We start from the raw sequence: 19,499 nt of genomic DNA on the forward strand, positions 1-19,499 counted from the left end.
TTACTCACATGTAAAATTTTATTTATCTATCTGAAATAGTACTCAAGCTATAGGCTTTTAAAAAATTTAAAGTAGAAAAAGTACCACTTCCGGTTATCGGAAAGTGCTCAAAAGTTGACACGGATCTACGATTTTGATAAAATACTTATATATGAAATTTCATCAACCTAGCTGTAACGGTACTCAAGTTATCGTGTTTACACACGGACAGACAGACAGACACACAGACAGACACACAGACATACGGACAGGATTGCAAAGCCCAGTTTTTTCAGAATGGATTACGCATAAAACCTCTTAATTTTGATAAATCTGGATTGATAATTTTTGCCCGATCAAAATAAGTCCTCTATACTTCGGATGTGATGAAGGACTGAGGTGTAATACGGTGAAAATTGTTAAAATTTCAAGAGATTTTTTTGCACGATTACAATACTTTCTCTATACTTCGTATATACGAGAAAGTAAAAATGAACCAGCTGGTTATTAGTAAAAAAAAAAGCTTTTTTTTTCCAAGATGGCCACCGATGCCATGGTAACCATATTGTTATTTTCAGAAGAATCCTTGATACATACACATTATTCTCCAAAAAAGTGCTGTAACTTTTATATAAACAAATAAATAAATAAATAAGCTTATTAATTAAGTGTTTTTCTTTCTTTGCAGCCTAACCCTTTAACACTATATACCCTTAAATAAACGTTTATCTGAATCAACTCGCGCTATTGATTTCTAATGCTGGTGAACCAAAAATACATTATAACTGGTTGCAGTGACGTATACAAGGGGGGTTAGGGGGAGGGGGTTATAACCCCTAGCATTGACTCACACTCATATATATATATATATATATATAATATATATATATATATATATATATATATATATATATATATATATATAATTTTATACACATGGAAAAATGTTTGAACCCCTCCCATGACCAATTCCTGGCTACGCCACTGAATGGTTGAAAAAGGAAATAGAATTTACCCTTGCACGAGGTTTGAAACAAAAATTAAAAAAACACCCACATACAACATGAACGAGATCTAAACCTATGTTAACGAAGGTACCTTAACGATGTTTCTGATGCTAATGCCAGAGTCTTGACCAGGTAGAGGAGGCTCGAAGTCCGAACTCTCAGGGACTAAGTACGGCTCTCGGGTCCTCAGATGTCCAAACCAATAGGAGGGCTAGGATGAGTACGGTCACGTGACTCAATGTATTATTACTTTACTAATAGAAAATACATTTTTTTCGACAACGTCTTAATTTTTTTTTCGAATTTTTTTTTTTTCTTTTCTTTTTTTACGCAATCGGGTAGTACAACAAGTTAGCTATCTCTTCAAACATTTTAAGACATCAAACGTCAATACCTATCCATTTATTGTTTTATTTGGAACCCGAGACTTACAGGCTATTTACATACATATATAGACTTATGATAACTTATGAAAATAAAACTACCTATTTTTACAAGTTTCATCTATTCAAGAAAATTAATTTATTTCATTCTAAAAATAAATTAAGAGGCCCATTCTACAACAAAAACTATTCATTGGAACAGTATGTAATTATTTTGTTTCATTTCCTATCCAAATTTCACTAACAAGTGTACATAGAGTAGGACCAATGACAGTCCTTTCAAGAGAGCAGCTCGGCTAAATAGTAATAAGATATCTACAACTATCTTGAACTAACCGTTAAGAAGAAATAGTAAGACTTGGCGACTCCAAGTTTACCGGGACTGATGTTTTCAAAAAACAGTCAATTGAGCAAGTAGATAAGAAGAACCAATGACAGCCTTGAACACAAACGATACCTTAGATCTTCCCTTTCTTTGCTAGATATCTGCCGCTAACTTGAACTAACCGTTAAGAAGAAATAGTAAGACTTGGCGACTCCAAGTTTACCGGGACTGATGTTCTCAAAATACAGGCCAACCAGCACGTAGATGAGAGAGTCTACAGCCAGCATGCACATGACGTCAAGGACACTCATCGCATCTTTTTTCACCCGGGGTTGAGCTATATGACTCCATTTGATGCTCTCCCCTGAAAATACCGTTTAGTTGTAATTTATGACTCCATTTGATACTGTCCCCTGTAAATACTGTTTAGCTACATAACTCAATTTAATGCTCTCCCATGAAAATACCGTTGAGCTATATGACTCCATTTGATGATCTCCCTTGAAAACACCGCTCTTATGTTTCAATTGAAACTTTTGTTTCATAGAACTTTAAAAATGACATAGCTTATACATAAACCAGGCAATAATTTTAGGAATGGCAAGGATATAAAATTGTTGGTCAAATCAAATAAGTTAGCAGGATGCAAGATTTAGGTTATTTATGCATGGATTGATGCATGGATTGATGTAAAGAAACGAAATAGTTAGGCCTACTTAAAATAGTTACAATAGTGCTATGATTTTTCTGAGAAACAAGAAACTGATAATTTAGTCAGTGGCATCACTAGGTGGGGGGGGGGGGGGGGTAGTCCATAAATCACGTCACACTTGTAGGGGTAGGGGGGGTCCTTAATTTTGTGACGGTGTGTGATGAGGGGGAAGGGGGTCAGATGGCTTTACGTCACACTTCTACATTATAAAAAAGCAATGTAAGAAAACGAATTTTAGCCTTTATTTCGCGATTTAGAAAACTGTTTTAATAAATTGTAATAGAAACGGACTAAAATACTCTGTTTTTTTTTTCCAAAATCTTGACTAAACTCTGTCAACATAGAGTATTTTAAGTCTAGATTTTGGAAAAAAATATCAATGTTTTTAGAAACATTCTACTGCGATTTTGAGGGGGATTGTAGGCTGAGGTGTGAAGTAATTTTTGGGGGCTCTGGCTTTTTGTGACAATGTGTGACGGAGGGGAGGGGGTGATAAAAATCGTAAAAAATATAACACTATTGCAAACTTTTCGGTCTTTTAAAACAATGTTTGTGTCACACCCTAAATTATGTCACCCGGTGCGGACCGCACCCCCACACTCGCCTTGCGACGCTTGAGAGTTTACTTTATATCGTTGCGAATTTGAAATTAGAAGTGAGTTCTTTAGTGTGAGTGTTGTTCTATGCCAAATTGCCAGCTTTTTATCAATTAGGGTGGAATAATTAGGAGTAGGACAATTATTGTATTAGCAAGAGCCGACTTCGTTCAGCTAAAAAATAAAGTGTCAAGGTTAGTGTTGCTATATGTGCCTTAGTTCTGACTTTGACTTGAACCAAGTCATTAAAGGGCCTATGAGATAAACCAAGTCACTATTAGCCCTATGACTTGAGCCAAGTCATTAATAGCCATATGACTTGAGCGGAGTCATTATTAGAATTATGACATGAACCAAGTCATTAAATGACCTATGACATGAATCAAGTCATTATTAGCCCCAGTGCTTCTTCCCGACTTTTTTCTCCGGAGGGGCGCTTGAAATTTTAGGGGTGGGGAAGGGGGGGGGGGTAGACTTTCTTCGAGGGGGGGGGGGCGGACACTGTTAAATGTATATATTTTCTATATAAATTCCATTTCGTTCGGGGAGGGGGGGGCGGTTGACTTTTTTCGAAGAGATGCCTGGAAAAAACTCTGATTAGCCCTATGGCATGAAGGACTTGCCTGAATATTCCCACTCAGCCATCTCCATGAAGCCTATGCTCACAGCACAGTTGAACATGAGTGAGTAGACGAACAAGCTGGCCCTCGGCATGGTTTCAATCTTCCTGTACACGTGGTAATACGGGAGGAACGTCACAATATGCACAACCGCCCCGAGCATCGCACCAGATAGAGCTACAATACAAACAAGATTTTACTTTTAAATGTATAAATAAATAAATACATATACATATAATATGTAAAAATTGCTTCATTGTATATCATCTTTTCCATTTTGTGCCCAACAGACGTGGTGCCGCAACGAAAAGCTACCTCCGCTTTTGTCGGTTTCCGGCAATTTTCTTGCTAGTCCCCCATGACAGTCCTGCCTCTGCCAGCTGCTTCCCCGCCGTGCGCCTCCACGTCTCCCTTGACCTTCCCTTCCTTTCTTGCTCATAGAGCCATGTTATATTGTTTATTGAAATTTTAGGCTATTTAGCTCAGTTGTCTCTGATCCCGTGAAATTTGTCAAAATTATTTTAAACTGTAAAACATTTTATACAAACGTCCCCTAGATCTCAAAACTAAACATGAGAGTCTTATCTATAGAGCTGCTACAACATATCTTGAGTCAGGCCAATCAGTTTGGTGTCTTTAAAGATACCAGTTAGCATTTTTCTACATGAAAAAAACGTATGCGGTTTGAACACCACAGCATAGCTATCTAGCCTTAGTTGTCCTAAATTGTTCCCTCGGGCAGATGAGGCTCGTTAGCTGGGGACAGCCACTCTTCTAGGAGAGACAACTCCAAAATCAAACAACTGCTGCCTTGTAGTTTGTTCTTGGTTGGACAAAGGCTATGGAAGCAAATCCAAAAAGAAAAGCAGGTTGAAATCGGAGTCAATGGCCTCAATGGCGCATAACCAGTTGACACGTAATCCTTAATTGTGATGGAAGCATGGTCGAGTCGGCAAAGCTCATGGTTGATAAATTCGAAAAAATTCTCGGGTTCAAACCCTCTGTCAGATAAGACTCGATCCCTCCCATCACTAAAAATTAAGAACGAAGAAGAAGAAGAAGTTCTCTCACAACCATCAGAAGAGGCTCATTATCCCCCTTTGTAGTAATACGGCCATTGCCGGCTCAAGTAGTTCTGTTAAGCCAGTCAGATCGTCAAAGTATGAAGATTCGAAAATTTCACTTCACCCATATTGCCAACCAATAGACCCGTGTGTTTATGCCAAGATTTGATTCCTCTGGTAAACGCCAGAGTTTCTTCCAGGCATCCCCCACCCCCGAATTTTTTTTACCGCCCCCCCCCCCTAGAACGAAATGAAATTTATATAATTTATATAGAAAATATATACTTTTAACAGTGTCCGCCCCCCCCCCCCCCCGAAGAAAGTCTACCGCCCCCCTCCCCCCCGAAAATTTCAAGTGCCCCCCCCCCCCCCGGGGAAAAAAGTCTGGAAGAAACACTGGTTATCGCACTATCTGATTTGGAAATCATGTATCGATCAACTAATCTAACTTGTGTTATAAAGCTTACATTTACCCCACGATTAAGGCCCCCACCCTCCTCACAAGCCTCCACCATACTTACACGAATGTGTTATACAGCTAAACATGTAGATAAACGACACAAAGGCCACGGTGTAGAGAAGTAAATAAACAATGACTAAGGTCACATCCGGGTGTTCCAAAATGGGTCCCGAGACAAGATCAAGGTTCAAGAACAGCGCGAAGATCACAACAAACGGCAGGGTTGTCAGAAATACGGTTGTCATCCAGGATAGGTTGTACACAATCGGCTTGACACCCATCAACTTCGTTATTTCCTTGGGATAAAATGACATTACATTCTGAACACCACAATGTAATTAATTGTAATTTTAGTACCCGTATTTTAAAAAAAAAATAATTACCTTGCACTGGCGGTAAAATGTTAAGGATAGAATTAGGTTTCGGCTATAGTGAAACATCTGTAACCATATTTTATGAAGGGAAAAGTTTAAAAATTCAATTTTCATCCTTTAAAAAAAACAAACACTTTATGATGTAGAAAAGGCTTATCATTATCATCCAGCGAAGAAGGATTGTTGCTTAGCAGATTTATTAGTCCTGCTAAAAAAATCTACCATAATAGTTTCATATTAATCAACTCTTGAGCAAGAAGTTTTAGGCTTTAAAAAGTATAAAATGTAATTTTTTAAGGGACGCAATGTTAGCAGTATTTTACCACGTTTTCTTTAACTTGCTTTCTCTGTGTGTTTATTTATTTATTTGTTTGTCTTTCCAATCCAATCTTGCGATCGAAATTTCTGGCACTTCCCAGTTAGCTAGCGCGCTGAAATTTTCAGGGAAGCTTTCTTTTGGATGACCATTGAATATTCAATTGTTATTATTACTAAATTGATCAATGGAAACATTTTATTGAGCATTTTAGACCGCTATATAATCTATATATATAATTCTCCTCTGCTAGCCATTACAAAAAAAACCAGCGACGCGTACCTCGCGCGCAGTGAAGCGAACGATCACATGTCGCCACAGGCTTAGGGACAGAGAATTTAGCTTGAACCGAGTTTAAACTTACAGGAGGTAGGCCAGTTTGGGGGAGACGATATGGTCGAGTGGTTGGGCACACGATTGCTATCCCACTCGACACGGGTTCAAATCTATGTGTTCTAGTCAGTAACGTATTCAAACAACGTGTTTTTTACGAGTTGTCTTTTTACGAGTTGTCTTTTTACGAGTTGTCTTTTTACGAGTTGTCTTCGTTTACCCAAAAAAAGTGAAAAGATAAAATCGATAGCAAGATTTTAATGCAAACAAACAGACAAAGACTAAAAAGTAGAAAATAATAATCATTAAAAAAGTTTTTAAAAACCCACGTTTTCTGATTGAACTAAAAAGTAGAAAATAAATGCTATAGGCCCTACATCACAATAATGCAAGCGATCACTCTACTATAAGCGAGCAAAAACGTGGGGCGCCGTGATTTTCTTACAGTTTCTAATACTGTTGACTCTCTACAAGCTCCCTAATAAAAGTCAATAGTATTATCTAATCAATAGTAATATAACTTTTACTTCGGCGCCCCACGTTTTTGATCGCTTATAGTAGAGTGATCGCTTGCATTATTGTGATGTAGGGCCTATAGCATTTATTTTCTACTTTTTAGTTCAATCAGAAAACGTGGGTTTTTAAAAACTTTTTTAATGATTATTATTAATCATTCTTATAATCATGATTACTCACGTCCCTATCCTTCAGGAGCAAAATAACTAAACTAAACCCTGATTTCTACTATCTTAACAAAAGCTTAAATACACAATATAAAAATATTTTTAAATTTGAACGTTTTTTTTTTTGTTTTTTTTTTGTGCTACGTGTCTCAATGTCTTCAATACGCTTCAAAGCCGTCGTTACAAGTCAACTATTTTTACCTTGACCCCTTCCTCGTTCTCGTAAACTATATTTTTCAGGCACCAGAACGCCCTGTAGGTCAAGCTGAACACCAGGGAGGCGGGCAGCTTCTTCCTCACGGACTCGATCAGCTTGTAGTTGTCCGAGTAGGCTGGGTGGGGCAGGGACTTGAGGAGGAGATGCTTCAGCGGGATGTCCGCGTGCTTCAGGCGGGCGATCCCCGCGAACAGGAGCACCTGCATGTAGATGAGGTGCTCCTCGTAGGGGGATGTCTCCAGGGGCCCAACCTCTGTAGGCAACGATCGGTTAAAATTTGATACATGAATAGCTATTTCAGTGGGGAGAGGCGTCCATGTACGACGTAAAGCTATTTTTAACTTATTTTCACCAAACATGTACACAGTCAGGGATATGAACAGTGTTTCTTCCGGGTATCTCTTCGTGGGGGGGGGGGGGGGGCGACCCCCCCCCCCCCCCAATTTTTTTTTTACCGCCACCCCCCCCCCCCCGAACGAAATGAAATTTATATAGAAAACATATACTTTTAACAGTGCCCCCCCCCCCCCGAAAATTTTAAGTGCCCCCCCGGAGAAAAAAGTCTGGAAGAAACACTGGATATGAAAGGCCACAAATAGGGCATGGATCAGGACACGTCCTGAGAATAAGGCGATGAAAACATCGCGAGGTAAGCGTTAGACTGAAAACACCAGGGGAAAAGAGAAGCAGGACGGCCAAAGCTATTTTTAGATGGATTTCGGAAAGATAAGCAAAGGCTGCAGAGATTGCACGGGCTCAGCGAGAGAGAAAAAATACGGCTCTATAGTCTAATAGACGATTGGATGATTGCAAAAAACTTAGATTTCCAGTTTCCTAAGTTGAGAAACCCAGATGTTGCTCATGTATCAGCCCCTCCTCTCCACACAGCTGATGGACCCCATGAGACAGCATGCTACCTGTTCAGCTTGGAATCAGCTGTGTCGCAGGAACTGCCGATTGGTAATCCAATCGTTTAAGGGGCTCTACTCCATTTGAGTTCGAGTTGTCTGCTATCCCCAGTTGAGTCTGATCTGTCCGAGGGTTCGAACTAGGGGCTTTCGGGTTTTCAACCATGTGTTTACCCGCCCTACCACTCGGACTCCTAAAGAGAGGTGCCGTTACAGAGGTCCGGTAGAGAGGTATAGCTGGAGCGCTTTCTTGGAAGTTAAGTTACATACACCACCATACAGAGGCGTAGCGACCCTTCCCGGTGCCCGGGGACAAACTTTCGATCTTCACACCCCCCCCCCTCAAGATTTTCGATTTGCACCCCCCCCCCCCCATCAAGATTTTGATTTGCAACCCCCCTCAAGCTTTCAGTTTAATTTTCCAACCCATTTTGGCGCCCCCTAAGGTCGGCACCCGGGGACATATATCCCCCACCCCCGCACCCCTCGCTACGCCTCTGCCACCATATCGTCACACACATACACACACGCACACACACACACACACACACACACACAAAGAACCCACTACATATAATATATATCGTCACAAAGTTTCGCCCACACCCCTAAAATAAAATGCATAAATCTAAAGTAAGTAAAAGGTAAGTGATCCACATATCCTCTACTAATCCTCAACAACCCCCCCACCCCCCCCCCCCCCCCACCCCTAATCCTCCGATCTCTTACACTTCTACGTCAGCTGACACAATATTTCCAACACAATTAATAGCAGTGTTTCTTCCAGACTTTTTTCTCCGAGGGGGGGGGGGGCACTTGAAATTTTCGGGGGGGCGGTAGACTTTCTTCGGGGGGGGCGGACACTGTTAAAAGTATATATTTTCTATATAAATTATATAAATTTCATTTCGTTCGGGGGGGGGGGGGGGGGGGGGCGGTAAAAAAAATTTCGGGGGGGGGGGGGGGGGGGGGGGGGGGCTTCGCCCCCCGAAGAGATGCCTGGAAGAAACTCTGATTAATAGATACATTTGAATATCTGACGCCATTTTTTTTTCTATTTTTAAAAAATCATTTAGATCGCCATTTCATAGTCCAACAAATAATTTAAAAAATATAAACCCATATCCTATAATCTTTGCTGTTTTCATTTCTAAGCGTGTTTAACACATTTAAAAATTATTTAAAAAAAAAAAACTTTGCAAAATTATTGTATCACCTTCGGCGTCATCCGTCATTTGTAACTTCCGCCCCAGTAGCGGCCCCTTCCTGCGTCGAAACGGAAATTTCCGATCCGTGTGATACAGTGTGTCGTTCGCCTTGGGTCGAATGATGATGCGCGTGTGGTTGGAGATGGCGCAGTCCGTCGGTACCACATCCGGGAACAGGATGATGTGGGAGACGTCCGCCACGTGTTCCCGGTAGTAGTCCATGGCCTCAGCCTCGGAGTGGAACCCAATGGTGCGAGTCTTGTCCACTGAGGGGGAGGGGGAGGGGGTTATTTTTTATTTTGTTACGTTCAGAAAAAGTTGTTAAGGTGATACCGTTTTGTTAGGAGGGATTTTTTTTTTTCTGCTGTTTTTACTTTCTCGTATATACGAAGTATAGAGAAAGTATTGTAATCGTGCAAAAAAAAAAATCGAGATTTTTACAAATCTCGACGTTTTACACCTCACTGATACGGAAAAACATAATTTTGCAATCTTGTCCGTATGTCTGTGTGTCTGTGTGTGTGTGTGTGTGTGTGTGTGTGTGTGTGTCTGTGTGTGTGTAAACACGATAACTTGAGTACCGTTACAGCTAGGTTGATGAAATTTCATATATAAGTATTTTATCAAAATCGTAGATCCGTATCAACTTTTGAGCGATTTCCGATAACCGGAAGTGGTACTTTTTCTACTTTGAATTTTTCAAAAGCCTATAACTTGAGTACTATTTCAGATAGATAAATGAAATTTCACATGTAAGTAGAAGATCTAATTCTCTACCTACTGTCAAATTTTGAGTAATTTTCGTTGACGGGAAGTACTAATTTACGCTATTTCCGATTTCTCAAAAACGCATCTAAATTTATAAAGTACTAATAATATTGCGCACCACTATGAACATCTTTATTCGGCGTTCGCTTGGTGCGCAATACTTTTTTCTATGAGATTATATTCTATTTTAAAAAGTTTAAGTATTTAAATGGATTAAAAATCATAACTAGATCTATATCCCGAGTTCCCATCCCCTGTTGTTTTATATAAGAATATTCGAGAAAGTTTAGGGGAGATCACTCCCGGTTTATTTACTGTTTGGATTTGGGAATAGGATCCGGGATGGATTAAGGCCAGTGTTGGAAGTGAAGTAAGGTCAGGGCTATGATTAGGATTAGGGATGGATTAAGGCCCGTGTTGGAAATTGAAGTAAGGTCAGGGCTATGATTAGGATTAGGGATGGATTTAGGTCCGTGTTGGGACTAGAAGTAAAAATAGGGTTAGGATTTAGGATTACAGCAGGAATGAATTAAGGCACGTATTAGGATTAGATCTAGGCCACGTTTAGGATTAGAATCTGGGATGAATTAAGGCCACTGTTAGGACCAGGATTAAAGTCTTAGGATTAGTAAATGCCAATCGCCCTATCAGTTTTTTTATATCTACTTTACTGACATAAAATGATAATTTCGTACATGTTGATTAGCCATAGATATAGTAAACAGTGATGACGCAAAAATATGCAATATTTAAAAATAGATCAAAGATAGGCGCGAGGTAGAATAGCGTAGGTCAGTGGTCAAGCAGATACAATATAATTACAATGGAATAACTGACCGAGGGGCGGGGACGGTGGACCTGTTTCAATTAATCCCCCCCCCCTCACATCGAGAGATGCATGAAAGAAACTCCCCCTTTTTAAGAAAGTTCCATTACTGTAGCGACATCAGACACCCGTATAAGTAATCTAACACCTCTGTTCAAGACGATTCCATTATTATGAGACTACTACCAGATACTGGACGACACGCACGCTACTCACGTGCTACCAAGCTCATCAGTCTGGTCACCTCAGGACAGCGCGGGACGTAGGCGACGTATTTCCTCAGCCCTTTGAACATGCTCGTCGCTTCGTAAACGATCGGCTCGTCCGATTCGTCGATGTCCTGGTAGCGATCTAAAAATAGAATGCCCGCACAGACCAGCAGAAGAGCGAGCTCAAAGAAGACACCGAGCAGGCCGCGTTTGACGATGATCCAGTTCTTCCACATCAGTACTCTGTAATGTCTGTGGAATACAATGGTTCCTCAGTTGAACATGGTTTCTTTCAGACATTTTTCTCCAAAAGAAGGGTTGGGGTGAGGGGGGTGCACGAAAAACAGGTAATTAAAATTTCCGGAGGGGGGGGGGAATCATGTACGATATTATAAAAAAAAAACAAGGTTTTAGGTTAAATGGAATTTGAGAAATATCGGACGTATTTGATGGTTTTAGTATTTTCGGAAATTAGGTTGTTTACATTTTCTCACGGGAAATTTCCATAGTATGACAGAACTAGGCCATGTGGTTTTAAAAAAAAAATTTAAAAAGTTATATCTGCAAATTACTAGGAAGTTGGCTTTTCAGAAAAATCGATCACGGAGTTTCTGTACACCTAATCAATGCTTGTCTTAAGTAAGTATAACTTCAGGTAATAATTTAAGCTTGATGAAAATATATGTAAATGTAGCCCTTTAACACAAAAAATGGGTCGTCGTGGTCGAGTCGGTAAAGCTCAAGGTTGCTAAACCGACTAGTCACGAGTTCGAAGCCTCGGGCAGATGGGGTTCATTGGCTGGGAGAGACAATTCCAAAATTAAACAACTGCTTCCTTGTAGTTTGTTCTTGGTTAGACAAAGGCGATGGGAGCAAATCCAAAAGAAAAGCATGCTGAAATCGGAGTCAATGGCCTCAATGGCGCATAACTAGTTGACACGTATACTTAATTAACGAAGAATAACACAAAAAATGCCTTCAAGTTTTGCCCATTTTGCAACTTCTATAACATTCATTTTAAAAATATTAAACTTTTAAATTTGTTTATTCAAGCTTTATTTTTTTACGGCCGCTATGAAGGCCAAGTGGATTAAAACACTTTTTTTTTAAATCCATGTCAGCAAAAATAAAGGATGGATTCTCGTCAGTTCGTTGATAGTTCGTTGATGTCCATTAACCAAAACTAAATTTAGTTTCTATATCTATTATCTAAATGCTGATATTTAAAATCTAGATCTATAGACAAATATAAATATTTGTAGATACCGATCATAATCGATGTATCGATCATAATCAATGTTTTAGTGTTGCTATTTTAGCCCACACTTCTGTGTATTCGCGCCATCAGATGAAAATGTAAAAAAAAAAAAAAATTCACAGTATTTTAGGACAGTATATTGTTAGCTATATAATATTATCGATCATCGGAATCCTAGATCTAACATTACCTTTGAAACCCCATCTTGAAAAGCCACTATTTCCTGGTTTACGAGCGATGCTTTCAAATGCGCTCATATTTGCACTACAAAAATATTTTTTCAAATATGTCGTATTCGTGCGAAATTTGGGTTGTAGAGACATGTTAGGTGTGTAACTTCACAGAAAATAATGGATCTAGGGTGATTGTGGCCACTTTTACGGCTTTAGAACAATATTCGGATATTCTTACATCAACGTTAGATCCGTATGTATTCATCCGCATCAGAGAAGGATTGTCAAATCAGGTTAACATCTTATTGCCTTTATATTATTTTATATAACATTCTCATATTATTATAACACAATGTAACACATTCAAACCTCACCTAACAAAAATTATATTATATAGCTTTTCCTTAGAGAAAATTTCACATCTTGTGATTCTTTTTATTCTTCTTCCTTCTTAAAACTTAAATCGTAATGTTGGACGTGATTTTTTCCAGCACATTTAACTATTGCGTGTCAACATTTTTTTGCGCCTTTTTGCCTGTTGACTAAGATTTAAGCCTGCTGCTTTCTATTCTGGATTTGCTTCCTTAGGTCACTAAATTCCACAACTCCAACACATGAAATACAATATTACATAAGGTTAAAATACCCCCCTACCCCCATTCCCATTTTTTAAAGAGCGAAATAACCGGTACGTTTTTGTTTAAAGGGCATTTATCTAAATACCCCATAATATTATATAGGCTACACTGTAACAATAATTTCAGACTTCCCTTCTCTTGAGGATTCCTGTAGTAGATCAACACATTGCATTTGATAAAGAGCCCTATTTTCTCGAGTTAACTTAGGCCTTATCAGGTTTAAATCCAGCCTTGTTCATCACCTATTCATGCCAATATATATATATATATATATATATATATATATATATATATATATATATATATATATATATATATATATATATATATATATATATATATATACATATAGGCTATATTTATATTTGTTGAAAAGGTAGATTGAAAGAGATAGGGTAGGAGAAGTATAGGTAAGATACTATACTTTATTTAGAATTCAGCAAGAACATATTTTTCATGACAATGCATGTCGTCAAACCCGTGTCACTTCCAATGTATACACTACCGTGACAGAGTTGGTGAAAAAAATTCACAATTTATTACGTGCAAGTTCCCTTTTCGAACCTGACAGCCTATGGGGCGAGGGAAGTAGAGTTCATCTGTTTCTGTGACCTCGGTATATGAAGGGGTAGTGTGGTCAGCTCATACCCAGCCGCCTTTACTTTCCTTAATGTGAGTTAGGTACCCATCAGAGCTGAGTGGACTCGGGTACGTTCTACTTATGTGCACCCGGATTTGAACTCGAAACTTACGGGTTAGTAGTATATCGCTCTTCCTCTAGGCCACGCCGTTCTAAATGTTATTCTGTAGGTGAACTTTTTTTTAGACATAGCTGATTAAATTAATTTCTCCAAATCTTTGTCATATGTGTTTTGTTTTCACTTTAAACCAAAAACGACTACTAGGTTATAGATTTCTAGTTATAGTACCTCCACTGAAGCACATATAAAAAGCAAAGGCCACGCCGTTCTAAATGTTATTCTGTAGGTGAACTTTTTTTTAGACATAGCTGATTAAATTAATTTCTCCAAATCTTTGTCATATGTGTTTTGTTTTCACTTTAAACCAAAAACGACTACTAGGTTATAGATTTCTAGTTATAGTACCTCCACTGAAGCACATATAAAAAGCAAAGTCTTTCAAATGCCACGAATAAATATATTATAGCACAAAACTAAATGGTACAATTTTACTATATGCCAATAACTATCGCATTTTATTGAATTAGTTTTCCAATTCATATAGGTCTATTGTTCAATTTTTAAGATATTTTTACTATAAGCAGAAAAACCAAGTTTTTCAAATTAAATTAGACATTGTACTAACAGTACCAATGCATAATATATCTTCATGAATTATTACTGAAACAATAGATTTAAAGTTTTTTTTTTTATAATTGAACGCTTTTTATTTTAGGTTTGTACAAATTACGTCGACCCCTGTTAAAAATTCAATATTTAATCCAAACCTGCTTTATAAGTCAGTCTCTTTACCGATGTTATTCTTTACATGGATAAATACGACGCGTCTTCAACCGTTGCAGTCCGTCTTATGCTCACTCAACTTAATGGTAAGAATTAATAGACATGGTGAGTTTTTAATGTTTTATTACAGTAAATCACATTGTTACTTAGCCACTAATCTATTAATCAATAATAATAACTGCGTGTGACTGTGTGTTTGCGTCATATGTGTGCTTGTATTTGGGTTGTGTGTGTGTCTGTGGTTACATGAGTGTGCCTGTGTGTTCGTGTGTGTGTGTCATATGTGTGCTTGTAATTGGGTTGTGTGTGCGTCATCTGTGTCCTTGTGGTGTAATTGGGTTGTGTGTGCCTGTGTGTTTGTGTGTGTGTGTCTGTGTGTTACATGCGTGTGCCTGTGTGTTCGTTTATGTGGTCTTGTGTTTGTTTTAGGCTGTGTGTGCCTGTATGCTCGTGTGTGCGTGTGTCTGTGTATCAAATTAGTTCTGCATGTACACTGCCAGATAAAATTTTAAGACTCAACATTTTTCTAACACTTTATATAGCAGGTTCTATTCATCAAATCCGCTCATTACTTTAGACAAACCTTCCTAAAATTTCAAAACATAGAACTGTGCTTCAGGCGTCAGCACGAGATGCGACTCCATTTTCGTATCTCTGGGGTCAACGTTCAATAGTTGACACAGACGTGTAGAGGGGAACCAGTTGAAAGCAGCACACCCGTCCGTGTAGCGCCTCTCTAGACACTGGGAACCACACGACACGGAACTCGAATCGGTGACGTCCAGTGATGACGTCATGTTGAGTTTCCGGTTGTCGTAAATTTTAAAATCGCTGGATTGTGTTGTTTTCGGTGATGCCATCACCTCCAGCTCACAGAAATTGAGATAATCTTTGGTGTACCTGTTTAAAATAGGGAACACGGAAAAGTTAAAATAAAAATGTTAAACGTCCTATACTGAATTACAATAGTTCTCCAATCTAAAATGTCATACCCTACTCTTCCGTATCATACTATCAACACCCATGTCATTGTATCACTGTATGTATGTATGTGTGTTTGTAAATGTTTATTGGCATGTCTATGCGCATGAATTATTGCAAACAGAAGCGATAGTTGCACACATAGTTGCAGCTGTACCTTGTAAAAAAAACATTTTATGTAGAATGTGCTTTTATTCTACTCTACAAAGGCTACACAGTTCAAGTCGTTTTTATTCATATCACCTTTATTCACAAAACAACATAACACAATCTATGCTTGTCACTACCAAAAAGCCCCTTAACAATCGCTCATTTGGTATTCGACCTTGGGATAACAATACACAAACATCCCGGCAGAGGCGTAGTAACCCTTCCCGGCGCCCGGGAACAAACTTTCAATTTGGCGCCCCTCCACCCATACATAATTTTTTTATTTATAATGCAAAACTGCAGCTAAAATGAGCTTTTAATTTTTTTCAAACCCATTTTGGCGCCCCCTAGGGTCGGCGCCCGGGGACATATGTACCCCCCCCCTCCTCGCTACGCCTCTGCAACCTGGGGTTAACTCAACTCACACACGCTCTGTCCCCTAAGTTCTAATCTATTCTACCCTATTCTAACCCAACCTCCAAATAACATGCAACATAGAAACTACTGCCAGTATTACAGAACTATATGTTGTTTATGTGCTACTAAACAAAGCTCACTTGATTAACCGTACGTAGCGACCGACCAAAGGCTTGCTACAGTTCCAGGTAAAGGTGCCGATTGTGGCTGCTGTCGTCTGCCTGTAGCAGATGTCCCCAGAATCAGACGGGAAAGTTGGTGCCAGTCTTGGGTCTTTGTTAAACACGTCGATCTGGAAATTCTTCAGCCTGGCTGCGGTCACGTTGTTGTCGTTTCTGAAAATTGTGGAGGACAATGTATCTGCATAAGAGATTATAATAACATATAGTGTGCTCGAGGGGTAGAGCGCTCGACTGTTAACACCAAAGTCTCGAGCTCTGATCTCAGTCCAGCCTAGAGTCCTTAGGACATCCCTAAGTATACTCAGCTCTAATAAGTACCCGGCTCACGTTAGGGAAATTTGGGGAGACAGTGCATAATGCAGACCACTTTCTCTTTTTAAATGCAGTGGACAAAAAAACACATTAACTCTACTTCACCTGTCTTATGGATCGTTAGGATTCAAGCACCGGTATCCAACTTTCGTGTTTAGCTGTCGCACGTTCTGCTACCCGACCACGCCGTCCTTATATCATTTACAATTGCATAGAACTCAACTGATCGTCTATTCACTTAGATGTAGATTTATATAATAGCAATTATACCATTTATGGGACGACGTGGCCTAGAGGTAGAGCGCTAGACTGCTAACCCGAAAGACTCGTGTCCAAGTCAGTAGAACATTTCTGAGTCCACCCAGCTCTGATGGGCAACTTACGTTAGGGAAAGTAAGGGCTGCTGGGCACAATATTGACCACACTATTCCCTTCATAAGCTGAGGTCAAATAGACAGGTGAACTCTACTTCACCTTTACCATATACCATTTAAACCACACTGTAATCAGAGGTAAACGTCTTTTCATACCTTGAATTAAACAACATTTTCAAGTATATAAGTCACATAAGGTTATAATCATAGTTTAAATGTCTTCTCACAAACCATAACAAAAACAATATTTGTCAACAACTCACAAGTAAGTCAGAACCACAGAACTGATGACGTAAACACTATTTGTCTTGGTCGGTACCACATAACTGATGACGTAAACAATATTTGTCATGGTCAGAACCACAGAACTGATGACGTAAACAATATTTGTCAACAACTCACAAGTTGGCCAGAACCACAGAACTGATGACGTAAAGAATATTTGTCAACAACTCACAAGTTGGTCAGTACCACAGAACTGATGACGTAAGTGTCCAACAGATCCACCATCCACCAGCTGTTGTTCTCGTACAAGGTGTGCGTGCAACAAGCATCACTTGTGGTCACCGCCTTTTTCTTACCATCGTTTCCCTTCTCAGCATACCACTCGAAATACACCGACGATTGGAAAGCCGGTTTGTAAAGAGCTACGTTGTATAATACATCGTCTCCTAACGTGGGTATACAGTAGTGCATCAGTAGGCCGGATAGTAACGCCAGCTTTAAGAAGCTATTACACATTTTTTTTTATTGTCAATGTTCAAATGCTTTAAAAAAGTATATGATAATAAATATGTATGTAACTTTTTTAAAAAAAAGTGTGAGTTTACTAAAAATTTATTTCGAAAATCTAAATTTCAGAGTAATTGTAACTTTACAACTCAAGAAAAACAAAATAGATTCTACATCTATAACTATACAATGATTAAGAAATAAACTAATTAAGAAGCTTCGTCAGTTACACAACGCGAACAAAATATTCATTGCCAAATCTTTTATACAAATTATAATTGTCAATGTTCAGATGCTATAAAAAAGAATTATATGATAATATATATTCTGTGGATTTTTAAAAAGCGTGTGAGTTGACTAAAAATTTCTTTCGAAAATCTAAATTTCACCAGTAATTGTAACTTAACAACTCAAGAAAACCAAAACAGGTTCTATATCTATAACTATACAATGATTAAGAAATAAACTAATTAAGAAGCTTCGTCAGTTACACAACGCGAACAAAATATTCATTGCCAAATCTTTTATACAAATTATAATTGTCAATGTTCAGATGCTATAAAAAAATTATATGATCATAAATATTTATGTGGATTTTTAAAAAGCGTATGAGTTTACTAAATTTTTTTTCGAAAATCTAAATTTCACCAGTAATTGTAACTTAACAATTCAAGAAAACCAAAATAGATTCTATATCTATAACTATACAATGATTAAGAAATAAACTAATTAAGAAGCTTCGTCAGTTACACAACGCGAACAAAATATTCATTGCCAAATCTTTTATACAAATTATAATTGTCAATGTTCAGATGCTATAAAAAAATTATATGATCATAAATATTTATGTGGATTTTTAAAAAGCGTATGAGTTTACTAAATTTTTTTTCGAAAATCTAAATTTCACCAGTAATTGTAACTTAACAATTCAAGAAAACCAAAATAGATTCTATATCTATAACTATACAATGATTAAGAAATAAACTAATTAAGAAGCTTCGTCAGTTACACAAAGTGAACAAAATATTCATTGCCAAGTCTTTTATACAAATTATAATTGATTCCTACCTATTGATACGCAAATCTAAATTGATTTTTCCCGATTGATACCGGCGGGGTGTCAGTGGGGGCATTGAGAACAATCTATAACTCGATTGAATTGAGTAGCCAATAAAACAGACGGTGAAGTTTAAATACTTAGCTTCCTGCACTTTGGGCTTTCTGTAGACATCAAACGCGTCTTTCAGTCAACAATCGCCGGACCAGTGGCGTAACTTGGTCGGGTGTCACCCGGTGCGGTAACTGACAGTGTCACCCCACCTCGTAGAAAAGTTTTGCTTTTTCGATTTGATGTTACTCCTCTATTTTATTTTTGACTTGAATAATCATTGTTGTGCCAGTAAATTGTAACGATTTTTTAAATTAGGCGTCACCCAACCAGTGTTTCTTTCAGCCTTTTTTTTTCTACGGGAAGGATCTTGACATTTTCGGAGGTGGGAGGGGCATTTTGGCACCGATTAGATGACAGAGTGACCTATGACCAGACAACTATGGCAAACCGATTGAACCATGGAAAAAGACTATGGCATACCGTGTGACCAGCTAGCTTTTGGTTTTGCCCAATCAATCACAATGTAAACTTTTTAATAAACCGCTACTAGCTGTTGCACCTTTGATCACCGCCTGCAAATGTTTGAACTCCTGAGAGATCGATATGGAAATAAACACGGTGATTCTTTTACATTTCTGCTACAATCTCATAAAAATATATATATTTTTAAAAAAAAATGTAATTTACATTTCTACGGCA

The 19,499-nt window shown here is 38.4% G+C and overlaps 1 protein-coding gene across 1 annotated transcript; it reads right to left on the bottom strand.

Moving 5' to 3' along the window:
- Window positions 1–15,128: 15,128 nt before the first annotated feature.
- On the bottom strand, window positions 15,129–17,653 carry LOC131958538 (fucolectin-6-like). The gene is made up of 3 exons (XM_059323623.1): window positions 17,415–17,653; window positions 16,230–16,424; window positions 15,129–15,441 (listed from the first exon to the last, which is right to left on the bottom strand). The coding sequence occupies exons 1-3, from the start codon at window positions 17,651–17,653 to the stop codon at window positions 15,129–15,131; spliced, it is 747 nt and encodes a 248-aa protein (XP_059179606.1).
- Window positions 17,654–19,499: the final 1,846 nt, after the last annotated feature.

The sequence above is a fragment of the Physella acuta genome, unplaced genomic scaffold, assembly GCF_028476545.2.
Source record: "Physella acuta isolate Inbredline_101_S28 unplaced genomic scaffold, ASM2847654v3 ptg001333l, whole genome shotgun sequence".
In the NCBI taxonomy this organism is placed as follows: Eukaryota; Metazoa; Mollusca; class Gastropoda; family Physidae; genus Physella; species Physella acuta.